This window comes from Bufo gargarizans, chromosome 11, assembly GCF_014858855.1.
Source record: "Bufo gargarizans isolate SCDJY-AF-19 chromosome 11, ASM1485885v1, whole genome shotgun sequence".
In the NCBI taxonomy this organism is placed as follows: domain Eukaryota; kingdom Metazoa; phylum Chordata; class Amphibia; order Anura; family Bufonidae; genus Bufo; species Bufo gargarizans.
The window spans coordinates 29,997,430-30,013,184 of record NC_058090.1 but is presented as its reverse complement, the minus strand read 5'-3'; the positions used below and the strand labels follow the sequence as shown (position 1 = coordinate 30,013,184).

The 15,755-nt window shown below is 41.4% G+C and overlaps 1 protein-coding gene across 1 annotated transcript in view; it reads right to left on the bottom strand.

Moving 5' to 3' along the window:
* Positions 1-2,301: 2,301 nt before the first annotated feature.
* CEP170B (centrosomal protein 170B) overlaps positions 2,302-15,755 on the bottom strand; it is a 72,405-nt gene continuing 58,951 nt past the window's right edge. Inside the window, 6 exon segments of the mRNA XM_044272187.1 lie at positions 2,302-5,543; positions 6,649-6,700; positions 8,133-8,226; positions 8,324-8,412; positions 11,009-11,149; positions 14,440-14,478. Coding sequence (XP_044128122.1) covers positions 5,311-5,543; positions 6,649-6,700; positions 8,133-8,226; positions 8,324-8,412; positions 11,009-11,149; positions 14,440-14,478 — 648 coding nt within the window. The 3' untranslated portion in view covers positions 2,302-5,310.

The following is a 15,755-nucleotide window of genomic DNA, read 5'->3' as shown; positions in this document are numbered from 1 at the left end:
AACAAGGCTGCTCTCTACCAAAAAGAGTGCCCCATCTGTCCACAGGTCGTGCACGGAATTGCAACTCATCCCCGTGCTGCACTACCAGATGCAACCTGGAAGAAGCAGCCATGTTTCTCAAGAGCTGCATGGCACCCATAACCTGACAAGGTCAAATAAAAGAATGGCACTTGAAATAAAAAACACAACTTGAATACTGTAAAATGTTTTAGATTTTTTTTTTTTTAAGAGATTTTCAAAACGTATCTAGAAGTTTATTGGACATTGTATTTTGGCGAAGAGCCATGAGGAAAGATCTGAACGTGATGCAGGGACAGCTCTGCAAATGTGCGGTGCTTAATGGCTGCCAGGGAAGGGTAATCAAAAAGTTAACAAAAAGTTGTAAGGGGGGCCCAATCTGTTATGGGAAAGGGTAGGGGCCAGGTGGCCCCAAGGGCATAGAGTGCCATAGCTAGGTATGCTGGGCATCTTGTGAATGCCCTGCAGCTTAGTTTGCTTCCCTTCTTAGGATAAGAATAAGACATATTATCTAAAAAATATCTATCTATCTAAATATAATATATTTTTGACAGAGCTGTACAGTTCTGCAAAAACAAGTCACGGCTGGCACTTACATGATGTTTGGTCCAATTGAGTTATGGGCTACTGGACATCAACATGCATTCGAGGAACCATTGCTGGCATAGGGCTCATGCACAAGGCTGTTGCCCGGCCTTACCTGTATTGCGGACCACAAACAGCGGGTCCGCAATATACGGGCACTGGCCATGTGAACCCCGCATTCACTTTAATGGGTCCGCTGCGGAACGGAGGCACAGAACTTTGCAGTGCTTCTGTGGGGTTTCGCACCGCAAAAAAGTAGTGGTGCGGACAGATCACAGACTCATTCAAGTTGAATAGGTCTGGAGCAGTCTGCTGAATCCACACGGATGTTGCCCGTGCATTAGGGACAGCAAATTGCAGTCCCCAATGCACGGAACGGCAGGTCAACGGATGTGTACACGAGCCCTTAAGTGGGCCAGAATTTACTGGGAGTTCCTTGTGGCCTGGAAAAGCATGACCACTAATAAAAACAGCACGGTTTAGTTGGTCTGTACTGTTAATGGCCACCTGACACCTTCAATACCACGTTAACAATGTGGCCCGACTAAATACGGCAGTCCTCATTGGTTTAATTAGAGCCCTCTGCGGCTGTATGGCCATGCAGTACCTAACTGCAGCGCGGCCGCGTTCCAACCATCCCATGTGGTCGTACCCTTATCGTTTTCCCTGCAGTTGTGTATACAAAGGGCTTGAGCATGACCCATAGGTGGAAGAAAGATCATAAAGGGAGTTTTTGAAGTCAGATTTGTTCGAGTTTACTGTACATTGCCTAACTTTGTACCAAATGTATCCAAGAGGTTTGATACATTTTTGTGCATCTTTCACATCAAATATGTCTGGAGATATCCTAGTTTTTATGCTACCTCCCTACAGGAGTGAAATGGTCACATTGTTGCAACCTTAAACCTTAGCTAACCATGTCCACCTTCCCAAAGTGGAAAGAGCAGCATAAAAATCACAAAAAGTTGCAAATTGTTGCCTTAAAATGCAGAGTGCCCAAATTTTGCAACAATTTTACGCCAGAAAACTGGTGAACACGGCTCCATAAACTCCCCAATAAATTCTACTTCAGACCCTGCACAAGACATAAATAATATATCTGATTTGTCTAGTGTTTCTTTAACTATACCCTGGAACTGACCCTTAGGGCTCATTCACACAACCGTGGTTTGGTTCTGCATCCGAGCCGCATTTTTTGCGGCTTGGGTGTGGACCCATTCACTTCAACGGGGCCGCAAAAGATGCAGACAGCACTTCATGTGCTGTCCTGCATCCGTTGCTCCTCAAAAATTCTGAGTTATGTCCTATTCTTGTCCGTTTTGCGGAAGGCACACGGGCGGTATTCGTGTTTTGCGGATCCGCAATCTGCGGGCCGCAAAATACGGCACGTTCGTGTGAACAAGCCCTTACTTTGATCTATACGGTTGTTTGTATTCACTGGTGTTCAACCCATTGGACCTTTTAAAGTTGATGTGTAGTCACTAGTGCCCGATTTATATGATGATGCCTGCAAACGGCGACTAAATGCAAATGTGTTATCGGCTATCTTGAGAAATATCCGAATATCTGAACCATAAAAAAAAAAAATATTAATTCTAAACAAACAGAATCTCGATTTTAATTCTCACTTAAATTAAAGATATCAATTTACAGCTATGTGCAAAATAAATACAAAATATACATAAAAGAAACCCAAGGGGGGGGGGGGGAATAGATTTTAGTGCACATAATCAACCTATAAACACAACACTAATAATTCTTTGAAGAAAAAAAAATAATTTGCAGGCCCATGCATTTACAAATAATTTGACCAGAAGAAGGTCCCCATACCCTTAAACAGCAGCAGATACTGTACAAAAAATAATAATAAATCTTATATAGTGAGGTTGGCAAGAATACATTTTCACAGCCTGGCAATTCAGCATTCATTTTCCAGCATGGAGGACATCATGTTAAATGAGAAAACAGACATTATAGAAATTTTGACAAGACTCTTGATGACCCTGCTTAATATGTTAGAAAAATACTATGATTTGCTAAACGATATTAAAGTTACGTAGAACCTTCACTGGGTTCCATAATCTGATAAAATTATTAAATATCTCACAAAAATTAGGTGAATTTTCAATATTCAAAAGGGGTTATATCATGAAGAATACTGCTTCTCTGGAACTGAGGACCTCAGTTGTAATCAACTAGATCGGTTTTGTTCCTCTATACACTTCCCTGCATCCATCATAGTATTACATTCAAATGATTGGCCAACCATGCAATACATGAATGGGCCAATTCCATCACTGGAGGAGCCATTCTTAGCCTAGATTCACACTAAGGGTAAATTCTTCCGGCAGGCTGTTCCAGCAGAGAAAGTCAGCTTTGGGGGTTCCAAGCAAGGGGCATGGCCCACTTTATGATGTCCATATGTCCTAATAGGTTCTGAATAGTTTCAAAGGATCTACTCCAATTATATATATATATATATATTTATATAAACTGCCCTTTCAGATATTGAAATGGTGTTTCACAAAACAAAAAAACAAAACTCTATAAAATTATATTTTTCCAATAAGAATTTTGTATAACTATCTTACATATAGATGTCTTTTTTACAAATCTAATTTAAGATGGTTTCACTAAAGGGTTGTCCGGGATCAACAGAAATATGGTCCAAGGGGTGAAAATTGCATCATAAAAATAATAAAAGTACCATTATTTATCGGTCAAATTCCCTGCCGCTCCAGTGACCGTCACATGTAAGGTCTTTACTACAGCCTAGTAGACTGCAGCAGGCTTCAACAAGGCAATATTGGAGTGGCGAGGGAATTTAACAGGTAAGGCCGGGTTTACATCACGTTCAGCTTTTCTTCTCTTCTGATCCGTCAGAAGAACAAAGAAACTAAAAAATGATCCTTTATTTTGAGCATCCACTATGTTCATTTAGCATCTGTTTTAACAATTTCCGCCTGAGATCTGTTATTTTAGATGGAAGTAAAAGTACTTGGTGAAGGACTTTTTCTCCCGTCCAAAATTACGGCTCTCTGACGTAAAACGGCTAAAACGGATTCAAAATTAGCATAATGGATGCTCGAAATAAAGGATCCATTTTTTTTTCTCTGTCTGTTTTCCGTTCTTCTGACGGATCAGAAGAATGGAAAACGAAATGGAGATGTGAACCTAGCCTTAGGCCGGGTTCACATCACATCTGTTATTCCGAGTTATTTTTGACGGGGAAGAAAAAAAGTACTTTTTGACGGATCAGAAGAACAGAAAGTTTAATGGTGACGTGAACTTGGCCCAAGTAGTTGGTAAAGAATGGTAACACACAACGTGTCTTCTCGGTCTTAATCCATCAAATGCCAGAAATGAAAGCCATCACACCCTTCATCCTACTGCGGTGCCTTCTGCCAGCTCCCGATACAACCTCGCTCCAGAAAGGAACAGCTCCCGATACAACCTCGCTCCAGAAAGGAACAGCTCCCGATACAACCTCGCTCCAGAAAGGAACAGCTCCCGATACAACCTCGCTCCAGAAAGGAACAGCTCCCGATACAACCTCGCTCCAGAAAGGATTTGAAAAAGGTCCTCCTGTGACCTAAATTTGATCCTCATGTATTGGATGAAGTTTGTGAATTTTTTAAACTTGCAAACACACTGAATAAACTTTATCACATTTTACACATGAACATGGTGTCCCTTTCTGGGATTTAACAGGTAAGTAATTTTATTTATTAATTTTTTTAGAATTTTATGCAATATCACTCTTTGACCTGTTTTTTTTATTTATTTTTTTTATCCCGGACTCCTTAAATAACGGTTTCTCAAACCCTTTCAATTAGTGTTCTTTCTTATCTCAATCCTGATACTGTGCGTGACAATTGACTTTTTTTTTTTTAAAGAAATGGATAACTGTTCTAAGATCAAATATGTAATTTAAATGAACAGGAAAGAAAAAAAAAAAAAAAGGATGAGTACAGTCTATGCCATTTACAATATATTAGTGTGTTCCAGCTGATGGGAACAAACCTTATCTGGAAGACTTAAAATCTTAAGCATTCCGCCTAACAGGTCCTGTGATTGGGTGAATGGCAGACAAAATACAGACAGCACCACTGATGCAATGGGAATGTCTAAAATGTATCTGAGAATCACAATAAGTAAAAAAAACTAAAAATAAAAAAATACTGGGAAAAAAAATGTTAGGCTTCGTACATTACAAAAATGTAATATGGTAATGCGTTTTGGCAAAAGACCAGTCACATGAGCTTCTTGGTACTAGTTTGACCTAACTCTAATATAGTTTTTAAATTACAGACATAACCAGGAAAACATATTTTTTTGTCGTTAAGTGCAATCTACGTACAAGAAATATATACGTCAGCGTGAACAACTTACAATATGCAGGTCTTGAATTTATGGCACTTTTTTTCAAACCAAAATTCTACGCTAAAAAATAATCTTCAAGTAAATTTGCTTCTGCGAGGAGCATGAGCTGGTCAACGGTGCAAGTTTCGGAGACAATTTTAACATTCATTTGCAAAACACAGACTTTGTGCATTTGTGAGAACAGAAAGTCCTGAAGACAAGCACGCGGACTTAGAATACCATAACCAGAAGCCACATAAACTGTTACAATATGGAGCTATTTATATATATAAAAAAAAAAATATGAAATAAATAATATATAAAAAAAAAAAAAAAAAAAAACAATCAAACATAAGCATCTTCTTCATCTCTACCAAAGCTGGATTCCGGTGATCGTGAAGAGCCCGAGCTGGACTTTTGTATGTAATTTCTTAGGCGGACCGGTTGGCGCGACTCTATTTTTGAAACAGTGCTATTAGTCCTAGCCTGAGGTGCTGACGTTTGAGTGACTGGTGGGATTTTCTTGTTAGTAGGGATAACCTCGAAGTGTCCGGCTGGGTCAACAATTGCATTTATAACTGTGGGAGGAGATAAAACACCATTAATATTAAGAAGAACAACAGATACCTATAAAAATTAAAAGAGACCCATCACCTCTACTGACATGTCTATTTTAGTAACTACTTGCATTCCCCGTGAAATGTCAATTATGGAGCATCTATTCTTAGGACTCTGTGGTTTGCCATTCCTTTATTATTCCTGCTAGAATTTATGAATGAATTACTAGCAGTAGTGTAGGGCCTAGGGGGCGGAGCATGACACAGAAATTCAAATGCCTCCATGGAGAATCCCTGTGTTATGCTCCATCCCCTTATCCCCTGGACATATAACACAGTGGGGGAGATTTATAAAAACTGGTGCAAAGGAAAACTGGCTTAGTTGCCCATAGCAACCAGAGTCCACCATTTAATTTTTAGAGCTCCTTTTGAAAATAAAAGGAATAATCTAATTGGTTGCTTTGGGCAACTAAGACAGTTTTCCTCTGCACTAGTTTTGATAAATCTCCCCCACTGTATAAGTTTTTCCCCCCAGAATGTTCCTTTTGAAGAAGAGGTCCAATCACCTCTCCTGACATGTCTGTTTTAGTAACTACTTGCGTTCCCCATGTAATTACAATTCCAGAGAATCTATTTTTATGTCTCTATATTGCGCCATTCCTATTATTACTGCTAGAAGTTATGAATGAATTACTAGCAGTTTGCAGTGAAGGTCCAGCTGGGCGTTACCAGTTGGAGGTGTGCCCCGACACAGTCAGACAACATCGAATCAGTGCTGTTAGTGTCAGACTGTGCAGAGACACCCCCCAACTGGTAACACCCATCTGGACCTTCATCTTTTCCTACAAAACTATTAACATACTCCTCCTGATCTATAACATGCCGCCTGCAGATCAGACTCCATGATCAACTTGAGAGGTCCCCATCAAAATTGCTTTGCAAGGAATAAAAACATCCTAGTAATTTATGTTGCATCAATGTTCCTATATACAAACAAGGGGGGCACTGATTAACTTACAACATCCTAAATTATTATCGTACATGCACAAAGAATTAAAACCGATCCCAAGGGGACATAAATAGTATTCAAACAGGAGACAAAAGTATATGGCTATAGAAGACATACCTTCCAGTTGTTTCTGAACTCTTCTCAAAACTTTCAGAATAGAACTGATTTCCTTAAAAGATAAAAGATATCAAATAATCTAAGTAAGTAATAATAAAGGGTTCATTCCATTAATCCCCCTTAGGGCGGCTGCTAACCTGTTCTGCTGGGGCTGAGCTTTGGCCAGAATCAGTCTCCTTCCTCCTCTGGCAGCTAACAATATAATCCCTTCCTACTTAGGCTAGTTTCACACAAGCCTTAAAACCATCATTGTATCTGGCACAGCTGGATACTGCCTTTTCCTGCTGGAGCTCGCTATGATGGGACCTGTCTGGGATCTAGAGGGTTTCCAGCACGAGTGCAAGGATTCAGCAGGACAGAAACTGGAGCAAGCCCCACACTATTGCTGGAGACAGGCTGGATCCCTTTATAGTCAATTGATTCTGGCGATGCTCCTGTCCATTCTGGCTATGTCAGTATACTAGTAATGAGCGAAGTCGCTTCGTTCAAAACTTCGGATATACCAGTCAGAACCGAAGCAGAGTTCGGTTCCAAGTTTCAAAGTGGTTTCAATGAAGTCTCGCATGACTTTGCAAATAACTGACTTCGGGTCATCGGAGCCATTCATTCTAATACTGTACGGAGACAGATCTCCGTAAAATATTAATCTAAAGTAATTAAACTAAAGTTTTAAACAAAGCGACTTCGGATGTAGCATCCGAAGCTTGCTTCGCTCATCAATACTGGATACGATAAACTCCGGCAGGCTGTTCCTCTGCCGGATACTTTTAACGCTGGTGTGAAACTAGCCTTAGTCTTCTCAGCTACACTGTAATGCTACGGCAGAGGACCTGGTCCTTGTCTGACCAGCAGGGCTGCAGTGAATCGTAGCTCACTATGCAGAAACCTCTCTGTGGGGAGGGTGACAGATACAGTACAAACTACATATAGATATTACCCTTGGTCGCATCTCAACCAACCCCAGCTCTAACCACTGATTGGACCAAACATAAGTCTCATATAAGGCTGGATAATGGCGGTACAGGACGTACTGCTATCATGGGCCTGTCTGATAACCTGACTGGCAGCAAAAGCAACCACACAGGTGGAGTGAAAAACATAGAATTTGGACTTGCAGAAGACGCCAGTAAGCTAGGGATTTAGGCTTCATGCACATGACCGTATTTTTCACCCATGTGCTATCTGCTATTTTTTGCAGAGAGCACTCTGACCCCTTCATTTCTAAGGGGCCATGCACGCATCACTGTATATTGCAGGATCCGTTTTTCCATTCCAGCAATGTAATGGAGGAGGTGTTGCCTAGCCATGCAGGAATCTTTGGTTTGTAATCCAACTCTGGCCACGTCTGCTTGAAGTTGCCATATTGCGGAATGGTGGAGGTACCGGCAGTCAGTCCCCCCACCAATTAATGCTAGACAGCATATCCTAGCAATACGCTATCACTTGTAACAGCACGAAACTCCCTTTAAGAGATGGATGTTTACCTTGTTGGACGTTTTCAGTATTGGCACTTCATTTTCAGAGTTCATTTTTGCTTCGATTTCTTCCCAACTTTTTTCTTTGTTCAAAAATAGAACTCTAGGCGGAAGGGGGAAATTTATCATTTTAATACATTTTTGAAAAAAAATATGTGCTGTCTAGACGGTCGTGGTGAGGAAAAAATAAATTAACCTACTTCATTTTTTCAGTGAGTATTTCGGTATTGGAACATATTGTATGTGATAGCTGTGACACAGGATTCAGCATGAGGTTGTCAAAGATCACCTGCAACATAAGAAAAGAGTTTTGGAGATTTAATAAGGTGACATCAATGTATAATGTTTAGTGGCCGTGTAAACTGTAGTCATGTCAAATTTCTTGTGCTTTCATGGAATAAAAAAATTCCATATATCAAATATCTAAAGAGAATGTCTCAATAGCCCATATTGCATTTGGTAGGAGGAATGAAGGAGGAGTTCGGGTACATCCGCTGTGGATTTGCATGTGCGAAATCCAACAGCAGCAAAGTGAATGAGATTAAAAGGGACATCTGTCAGCAGACTTGTACCTATGACACTGGCTGACCTGTTACATGTGCGCTTGGCAGCTGAAGACATCCGTGTTGGTCCCATGTTCATATGGTGATGTTTTAATATATGCAAATGAGCCTCTAGGAGCAACGGGGGCGTTACCATTACACCTAGAGGCTCTGCTCTCTCTGCAACTGCCGCGCACTCTCCACCTTGATTGACAAGACCAGGCAGTGAGAACGTGATCCGTCAATCAGAGTGAAGAGGATGTGACAGTTGCAGAGAGAGCAGAGCCTCTAAGTGTAACGGCAACGCCCCTGTTGCTCCTACAGACTAATTTGCATATAATAATATATTTTTTCCCAGCAATGCGGGCACATATGAACATGGGACCAACACAGATGTCTTCAGCTGCCAAGCGCACATGTAACAGGTCAGCCAGTGTCATAGGTACAAATCTGCTGACAGATGGCCTTTAAGATAACATGGATTATTTGCAAAATAGAGTCCACGGCAAGCCTGCAGCAAAATTTGCATCAAATCCTCATGTTAAATGTGGATTTTGCCACAGGTTATTAGAGGGACCATTATGGGACCAGAATTACTTCTCACAGGGACTCAAACAACTAGGCGGACTCCCTGGGAAGTCAGTGGCTGCCATATAGGTGCTCGACCAACACACACAACGCACGATAGGATAAATTTAGTAGGAAGGCATTTTAGCCATTTTTATATTTTTTAGAGGAAGTCGGAGTACCCAGAGGAAACCCACACAAACACGGAGAGAACATACAAGCCTCATGCAGATGTTGTCCCTGGTAGGATTCTAACCCAGGACCCCAGTGCTACAAGGCACCAGGGCTACCCACTGAGCCACCTTGCTAAAGAGGAGGTTTCCTTTGAACCACATCTGTACATTGGTTGTTCACAGCATGAAAACACTCCATATATTGATTTTTAAGTAAGGTGTCCCATATTTTATGTTCTTACTATATAAAAATAACAACATTTATACAACCAGAAAATATGATAATGATGACATAAAATGACATATAACTAACAATTAGCTAAATTATGAAAACTTTTTTTTAAACCCTTGGCATTAAATTGACATGTCCATCATTTTAAACTTAATACTCCTAGAAAACAATTTTTTAAAGAATGTTTGCCCATTTTTCTTTTTCATTTTGGCAGTACTATGACATTGAAAATTAAATACAAATTCCTTCTGTGGCAAAAGAAGAGGGAGGACAGCACGCCTAGTCCAATTAGTAGTGGGTGCGCGTCTCCGGGGGGAGTGGAGAGTTCCCCGACAAGGATCAGAAGATCAGGAACACGGAAAGATCTGGTGGAGACAGCACGTCCTCAAGTGAAGTTACTTCACTTGAGGACGTGCTGTCTCCACCAGATTTTTCTGTGTTCCTGTCCTTCTGTGGCAGTCAGCACAGAGAGATAAAACTCCTATATAGATTGGTAACTTCTTGCCATTTTACTGCTGCTGTGATGGTAAGAGGTTATCTGTTAGTATAATAGTAGATTGGGATAACAGTTATACAGCTATAGTGTTCTCTTGACAGGCCCGGATGCTCATAGAAGAGCACTGCACTTATCAGTGTAATGTGTGATGCTTTAATTGAGTCACTAGAGGGGGGGGAGAGGAAGTTAAGAGCCAGGGCAGGAAGTAAAATACATGAGTGACCTCAAAAATATATCCAGAAAACCATCCACACATAAAAAATAAAAAAATACATTGAATATTCAAATATAGGCTGCTAGGGTGCTGAATCTCTTTAATGAGACCAGTTCTGTATGGAGACTTACTGTCAATGCTCCATAGGAAAAGAATATGCAAAGATATACCTCTCAAGAAAGAAAACCATCTCGCCAGCTGCCACCTATTGGAAGTGGCTCCCTATGAGTCAAGATCCAGCTTTCTAACAAGCCTTGGGATCTGACAAGATCTCTGTCTTGGCTATATGCCTTTGTGAAATCCCAAGACTTCTAGGAAAGTTTAATCTTGACTTATAGGGAGCCAAATCAATAGGTGGCGCTGGCGAGATGGTTCTCTTTCTTGGGAGATAACTCTTTGCAAATATAAGCTGTTAATATGGGAGGAAAAAAATTGTGATGGGATGTTTTTTTTGTTTGTTTTTTTTTAAACATACTTAATTTTTATATTGTTCTTCCCTTTATTTGGACTCTATTGTCTGTGTGCAATGGTCTATTTCGCAGCATAGAGGCATCTCAGCCAAAGGCCGGGATCCTGTGGAATGGATGACTGCACATGGATAATGGGGAGGGGTGCGACTCTGCTATAAAGAGGCCACATATGTAGAATGTGTCGTGTCTACCTCTTCTCGGTTTCTAGCCCTTCTCTTCATGGGATCTTCATCGCGATTGTCGTTCACGCTTTGATCAAAGTCTTTTAATCCAGTGGAGCCTGGTGGGACTTTTTGATAATTTAGACTTGCCTCTGGTATATGATGAACTAGCTGGAAAGGGAGCAAAACATGAAGAACTGTACAATAATAATACGCAATCAATTCACACAGCAGGATCCAAAAATATCATGTAATTGTCCTTCTGTCCTTTAGTGTATACAGTAATATACAGATATGTACAACCCCAATTCCCAAAAAGTTGGGACGCTGTGTAAATAAAAACAGAACACAATAGGTCTGCCAATCTCATAGACCCATATTTTATTCACAATGGATCATAGAACACAAAAAATATTAGTTAAAGTGTAACTGCCATTTCACTACCAAATATGTAATTCCTAATATGTGATGCTGAAGGGAAGATATTCATGAAGCTGCATTTTTAAGCTAATTTTACCTTTCTGATGTCTGCATTCAGCCCTTAGCAGCCTGTGCCTCTATTTCAGCAACTTCCTAAGATGGCCTCTGCTGCTCTTCTTTGCCCTTCCTTGAGGCCATCCTGTATTTCCCTCACTTCCCATAAGCCCTTGCTCTCCTCACATGAACTAGCAGGACCAATCAGAACGCAGATAACTTCCCACAGTACCCAGAGCAGTGTGTATCCTCACATACAGCTAACCAGAGACAAGCCCTGCAATTACATTAAATCAGTAAGCATTTCTTTTAACCTCTTAATAGCCAGCTGTCCCTCATTCTCTTCCAGACTGACAGGGAGGGGGGGGGTATGCTTTAGCTGCTTATATCTCTGGGTTGGTACCAGCTAGAAATATAGGCACTCCCCCAGGGCCTCTGGAGTCGGGAATATTCACCCAACCAGGAAGGTGAGCTGGATTAAAGTTTTGTATGGGCTTTGTATTGTCTGAAAGCTGACAGCTAAAAGCTGACAATACCAGAATGACATAAATCTGTTCAGTACAGAGTAAGATATCAATGATAGAAATCGGGATGCTATGAATGAAGCTGAAAGTAAAAGCGATTTCTCCCGACTCTATTTTTAACTGTGATTTCTCCTCTGTTGCTTGGACTAGAGCTGTCATTCTTGTATGAAAGCCTGGACTGTCAGTTTTCAAACAAAACCAGTTGCATATTTCTAGCTGCTACCATTGAGAAGATATCACCATCTAAAGCAGCCCTCCCCCCTCCACTTTCTGCCTGAGCCCAGCTCCAGGCTGTCAGGGCTGAGCTCCTCCTCCCAGAGCTCTTCCATCTCTTGTTAGAATACTGAGAAGACGGACTGCACATGGCAACGCTGTGAGAGGAGAGCTGCTGAATAGGAAAGTAGCATGCATTTGTGGGAGTTATTAGCAGGTAAAACTGAAAATGATAAAATTTTAAATCACAAAAGCACTTATACAGCAGGGTTTACTATACCATTAGGGAATAAAAAATGAAACGCCAGTTACACTTTAATTTAGAAGTTGATGGCAGCAATACATATTAGGTTGATGTGGAGGCAACAAAAGAATGGAAAAGTAAGTGTTAGGCCCCATTCAGACGACTGCATGGTCGCCGTGTCTGTGTTGCAAATCACGAGCAACAGCAGTTCCGGACCCATTGACATGAATGGATCCGGAGCAGAGGTGTAGTGTCTGGAGGAGCTGTTGCAGTGCTGGAACATAGAGACTTGCAGGTCATCATTTATGTCCAGCAGAGGGAGCCAGTTCCCAGCTAGAGATAACAGGGGAAAACAAAGCCTGCTGCACATGAGGAACAGTTCAGCCAGGGCCTGGGGAAGAAGAGGGGGAGTGCAGTGTCAGAGATCCAGAGCAGGGTCCGTTACCAGAGCTCAGGGGTGGTGTGATGCAGCCACCCAAGTGAAGCAGTGCAGCCCAGACAGGTAGAGAGGCTGCAGCAGGCAGAGCATTGTATGGCACTGAAGGAAGAGTGCAACACAACTGTGTCAGACCAGCAAGGCCTCAGAAGTGTCCTGCCAGATTCTCCACTGCAGCAGAGAGAGAGTTTCTACTGTGGAGAGATAGAGATTGAGCACCAAGAGGGTCTGTCGCCCACTAGCAGGATCAGTAGGTGCCCCCTCCTGATAAACTGTATAAAGTTAAACTTATTTCTCAGAGACTGTAGTTACACCCTCCCTGCTATCAACATATCTTCTTGAAAAGACAGAGTCCCTATTAAATATAAGTTTATCTGTTGCACAAGTTCAAGAGCTTTATCTCACGAAAATATGTGTGGAAAAACTGCACATAATCTGCATCGTGTTTAGGTAGCCTTACTTTCCCAGTCCCTTGTTGCCCCGATGTGTTGCTGCCATTAGGTTCTAAATTAGACAGTGTCCCAACTTTTTGTGAATCTATAATTTTTTTGTATGCTTATTTAAAAAGATAATTTAACACCAAGTAGCCCCCACCTTATATGCAGAAAGTCAGTGGAAGGGAAAAAAACAATGTAAATTGTAATGTTTTTACCTACAGAAGGGATATACCGTACCTTAAAAAAGCACCTATTAGCAGGATCAACCCAAATAAACCAGGCATACTTCTGCGTAGGGTCAATCCTGCTGTGTAAAATGAGACCAGTCTTGTGAAAAATTGGCTATGCAGCAAATTAGGGCTTCGGTGCACTGAAAGGACAGGTCTAGCTCCTCAGTGCACCTGAGCTTTCCCGTGCTGTCCACGTCCCTCAGTGCACTGAGACACTGGTTTAATAGGATTGATCCTGCTGACAGGTGCTCTTTATATGTGTTATGAAGAGTGCTCATTTTTTATCTGTGAATGGAATAGATCCAAGTTTAGCGATACGACTCAATATTAAAATTGCATTTAAGACTTTCTAAAGGACTGTAGATAAACCTACTACAAACACTTGACTGAAAGTCATCATGATGTAGCGCAGCCCATGGAAAAGAGGGTCTATTAAAGTGTATTTTCCAGGAGTACAATACTGATGATGACCCTTTCTCAGGATAGGTTATCAATAACAGATCGGTGGGGTCCGACTCCTGGCACTCTGCGGTGAATGCTGTGACCTCGCGTTCATCGGTCGCATGGCCTATGTGCAGCTTAGTCCCATTCAAATGAATGGACCTGGTCTGCAAAACAAAGAACAGCCACTATACAAATGTACGCGGCCTGATCAGTGACTGTGCTGGGAGTTGGACCCCCACCAATAACCTATCCTTATGATGGGTCATCAATAATGTACTCCCAGAGAACCCCTTTAACTCCACACTTGCCAGAATATACAGTACCATGTTGTTTGGCAGTGCGAGTTTTGAACTTGAGCAAAAAAATAATCAAAATCATAAATGACCCATAATCATGGAGGGAAAAAATAATTCTAAAAACGAATAAAAGAAAAAAAAAGAAATAAAATCAGTCATGCACCTGTGATGGGTATGGCCTTTGTGAGGTTCTTTTAAGAATCTGTGTTAAGAAAAAGAAAAAAGAGAATAAGATAAAATCAAGGATGTAAAAATAAATAAAAGTCAATGAAAATGGTCAACTAATTCAATGCAAAATAAGAAGCTATTTCCCCCTTGTTATTCCGCTACTGCCTACTGAAAGGCTAGGCAGCGCTAAAGCCTCATGAGTGACCGCCCTGGATCTCCTTGTGCCCATCTGTTGGTACTGCATATTGATGGTTGCAAAAGAGATGGTAGCATTGGTAGGGGCATATAGGGGTATAGCTATAGGGGTTGAAAAGTTTGTCGTTGTATTGTGGTCTTGGAGCCTGTAGGGGCACAGAAGGTGCATCAGTCCCATGTAAGGACATAAGTACTAGAAATGAGGCACACTATTCAGGGGTACGGCTACAGTCTTTGTATTGCTCCCTAGGGAGTTCTGATTACCCTCTGGGGGCATATCTCAAGAATAGGGATGAGCGAACCCGTGGAAGTTCGAGTTCTCCCGAACTTCAGGTCAAAGTTTTGGTTCAGGACCTGAACTTGACCCCGAACGCTAACCCCATGGAATTCAATAGGGACCCAAACGTTACTTTATAATATTCCGTTATAACATGGTTATATCGTAAAATAATGGCATTCTTAACACAGAATGCAAAACAATATGGCCATATTGACGGTCTGATCCTATACATGGGGTAAGCTTAGACTGTGTAGACCTGCACAAGATTTATCACAGCGGCTCAGCCTGGATAATAAATCTGGTGCAGGGATAGGCAGTTTTGTCTAATGCTATATCAACTATTGGTTGGCTTACTTTGACACATCATTTTGGCACCAACTGGTGCATTTTAGGTAACGTCCCTTTCTGAAAACTCACACCCCTTCCTGATAAGTACACCCCCTTTTCAAGTCAGGGGGAAAAAGTTATGCCAATAGAGTTCACTTCTTTCTTAATGGACTATATTTCTAAGGAATGCTCCTTGACGTATACATTATGTACAGTATAAGAACATTTTACTCAGCTATAATATAGGCGTATCTTAGCATTCATATTACTGCAGCAATAACCAGACCTCCCACGGCAATATGGAACTGGACTTGGATCCTCCTGTGGTCATCTAAGTTTTCTGGGTGTTTAATACTGAGGAGCTATCCTCAGACTAGGACTGGATATCACATAGGTGGGGGTCTAACACCTAGCACTCCCGGAGATTGTCTGTTTGAGGAGGCCACGGTGCTTATTGGATAGCGGCTATGCTTGGTATTGCAGCTTAGCCCCATTCACTTGAATGTGAC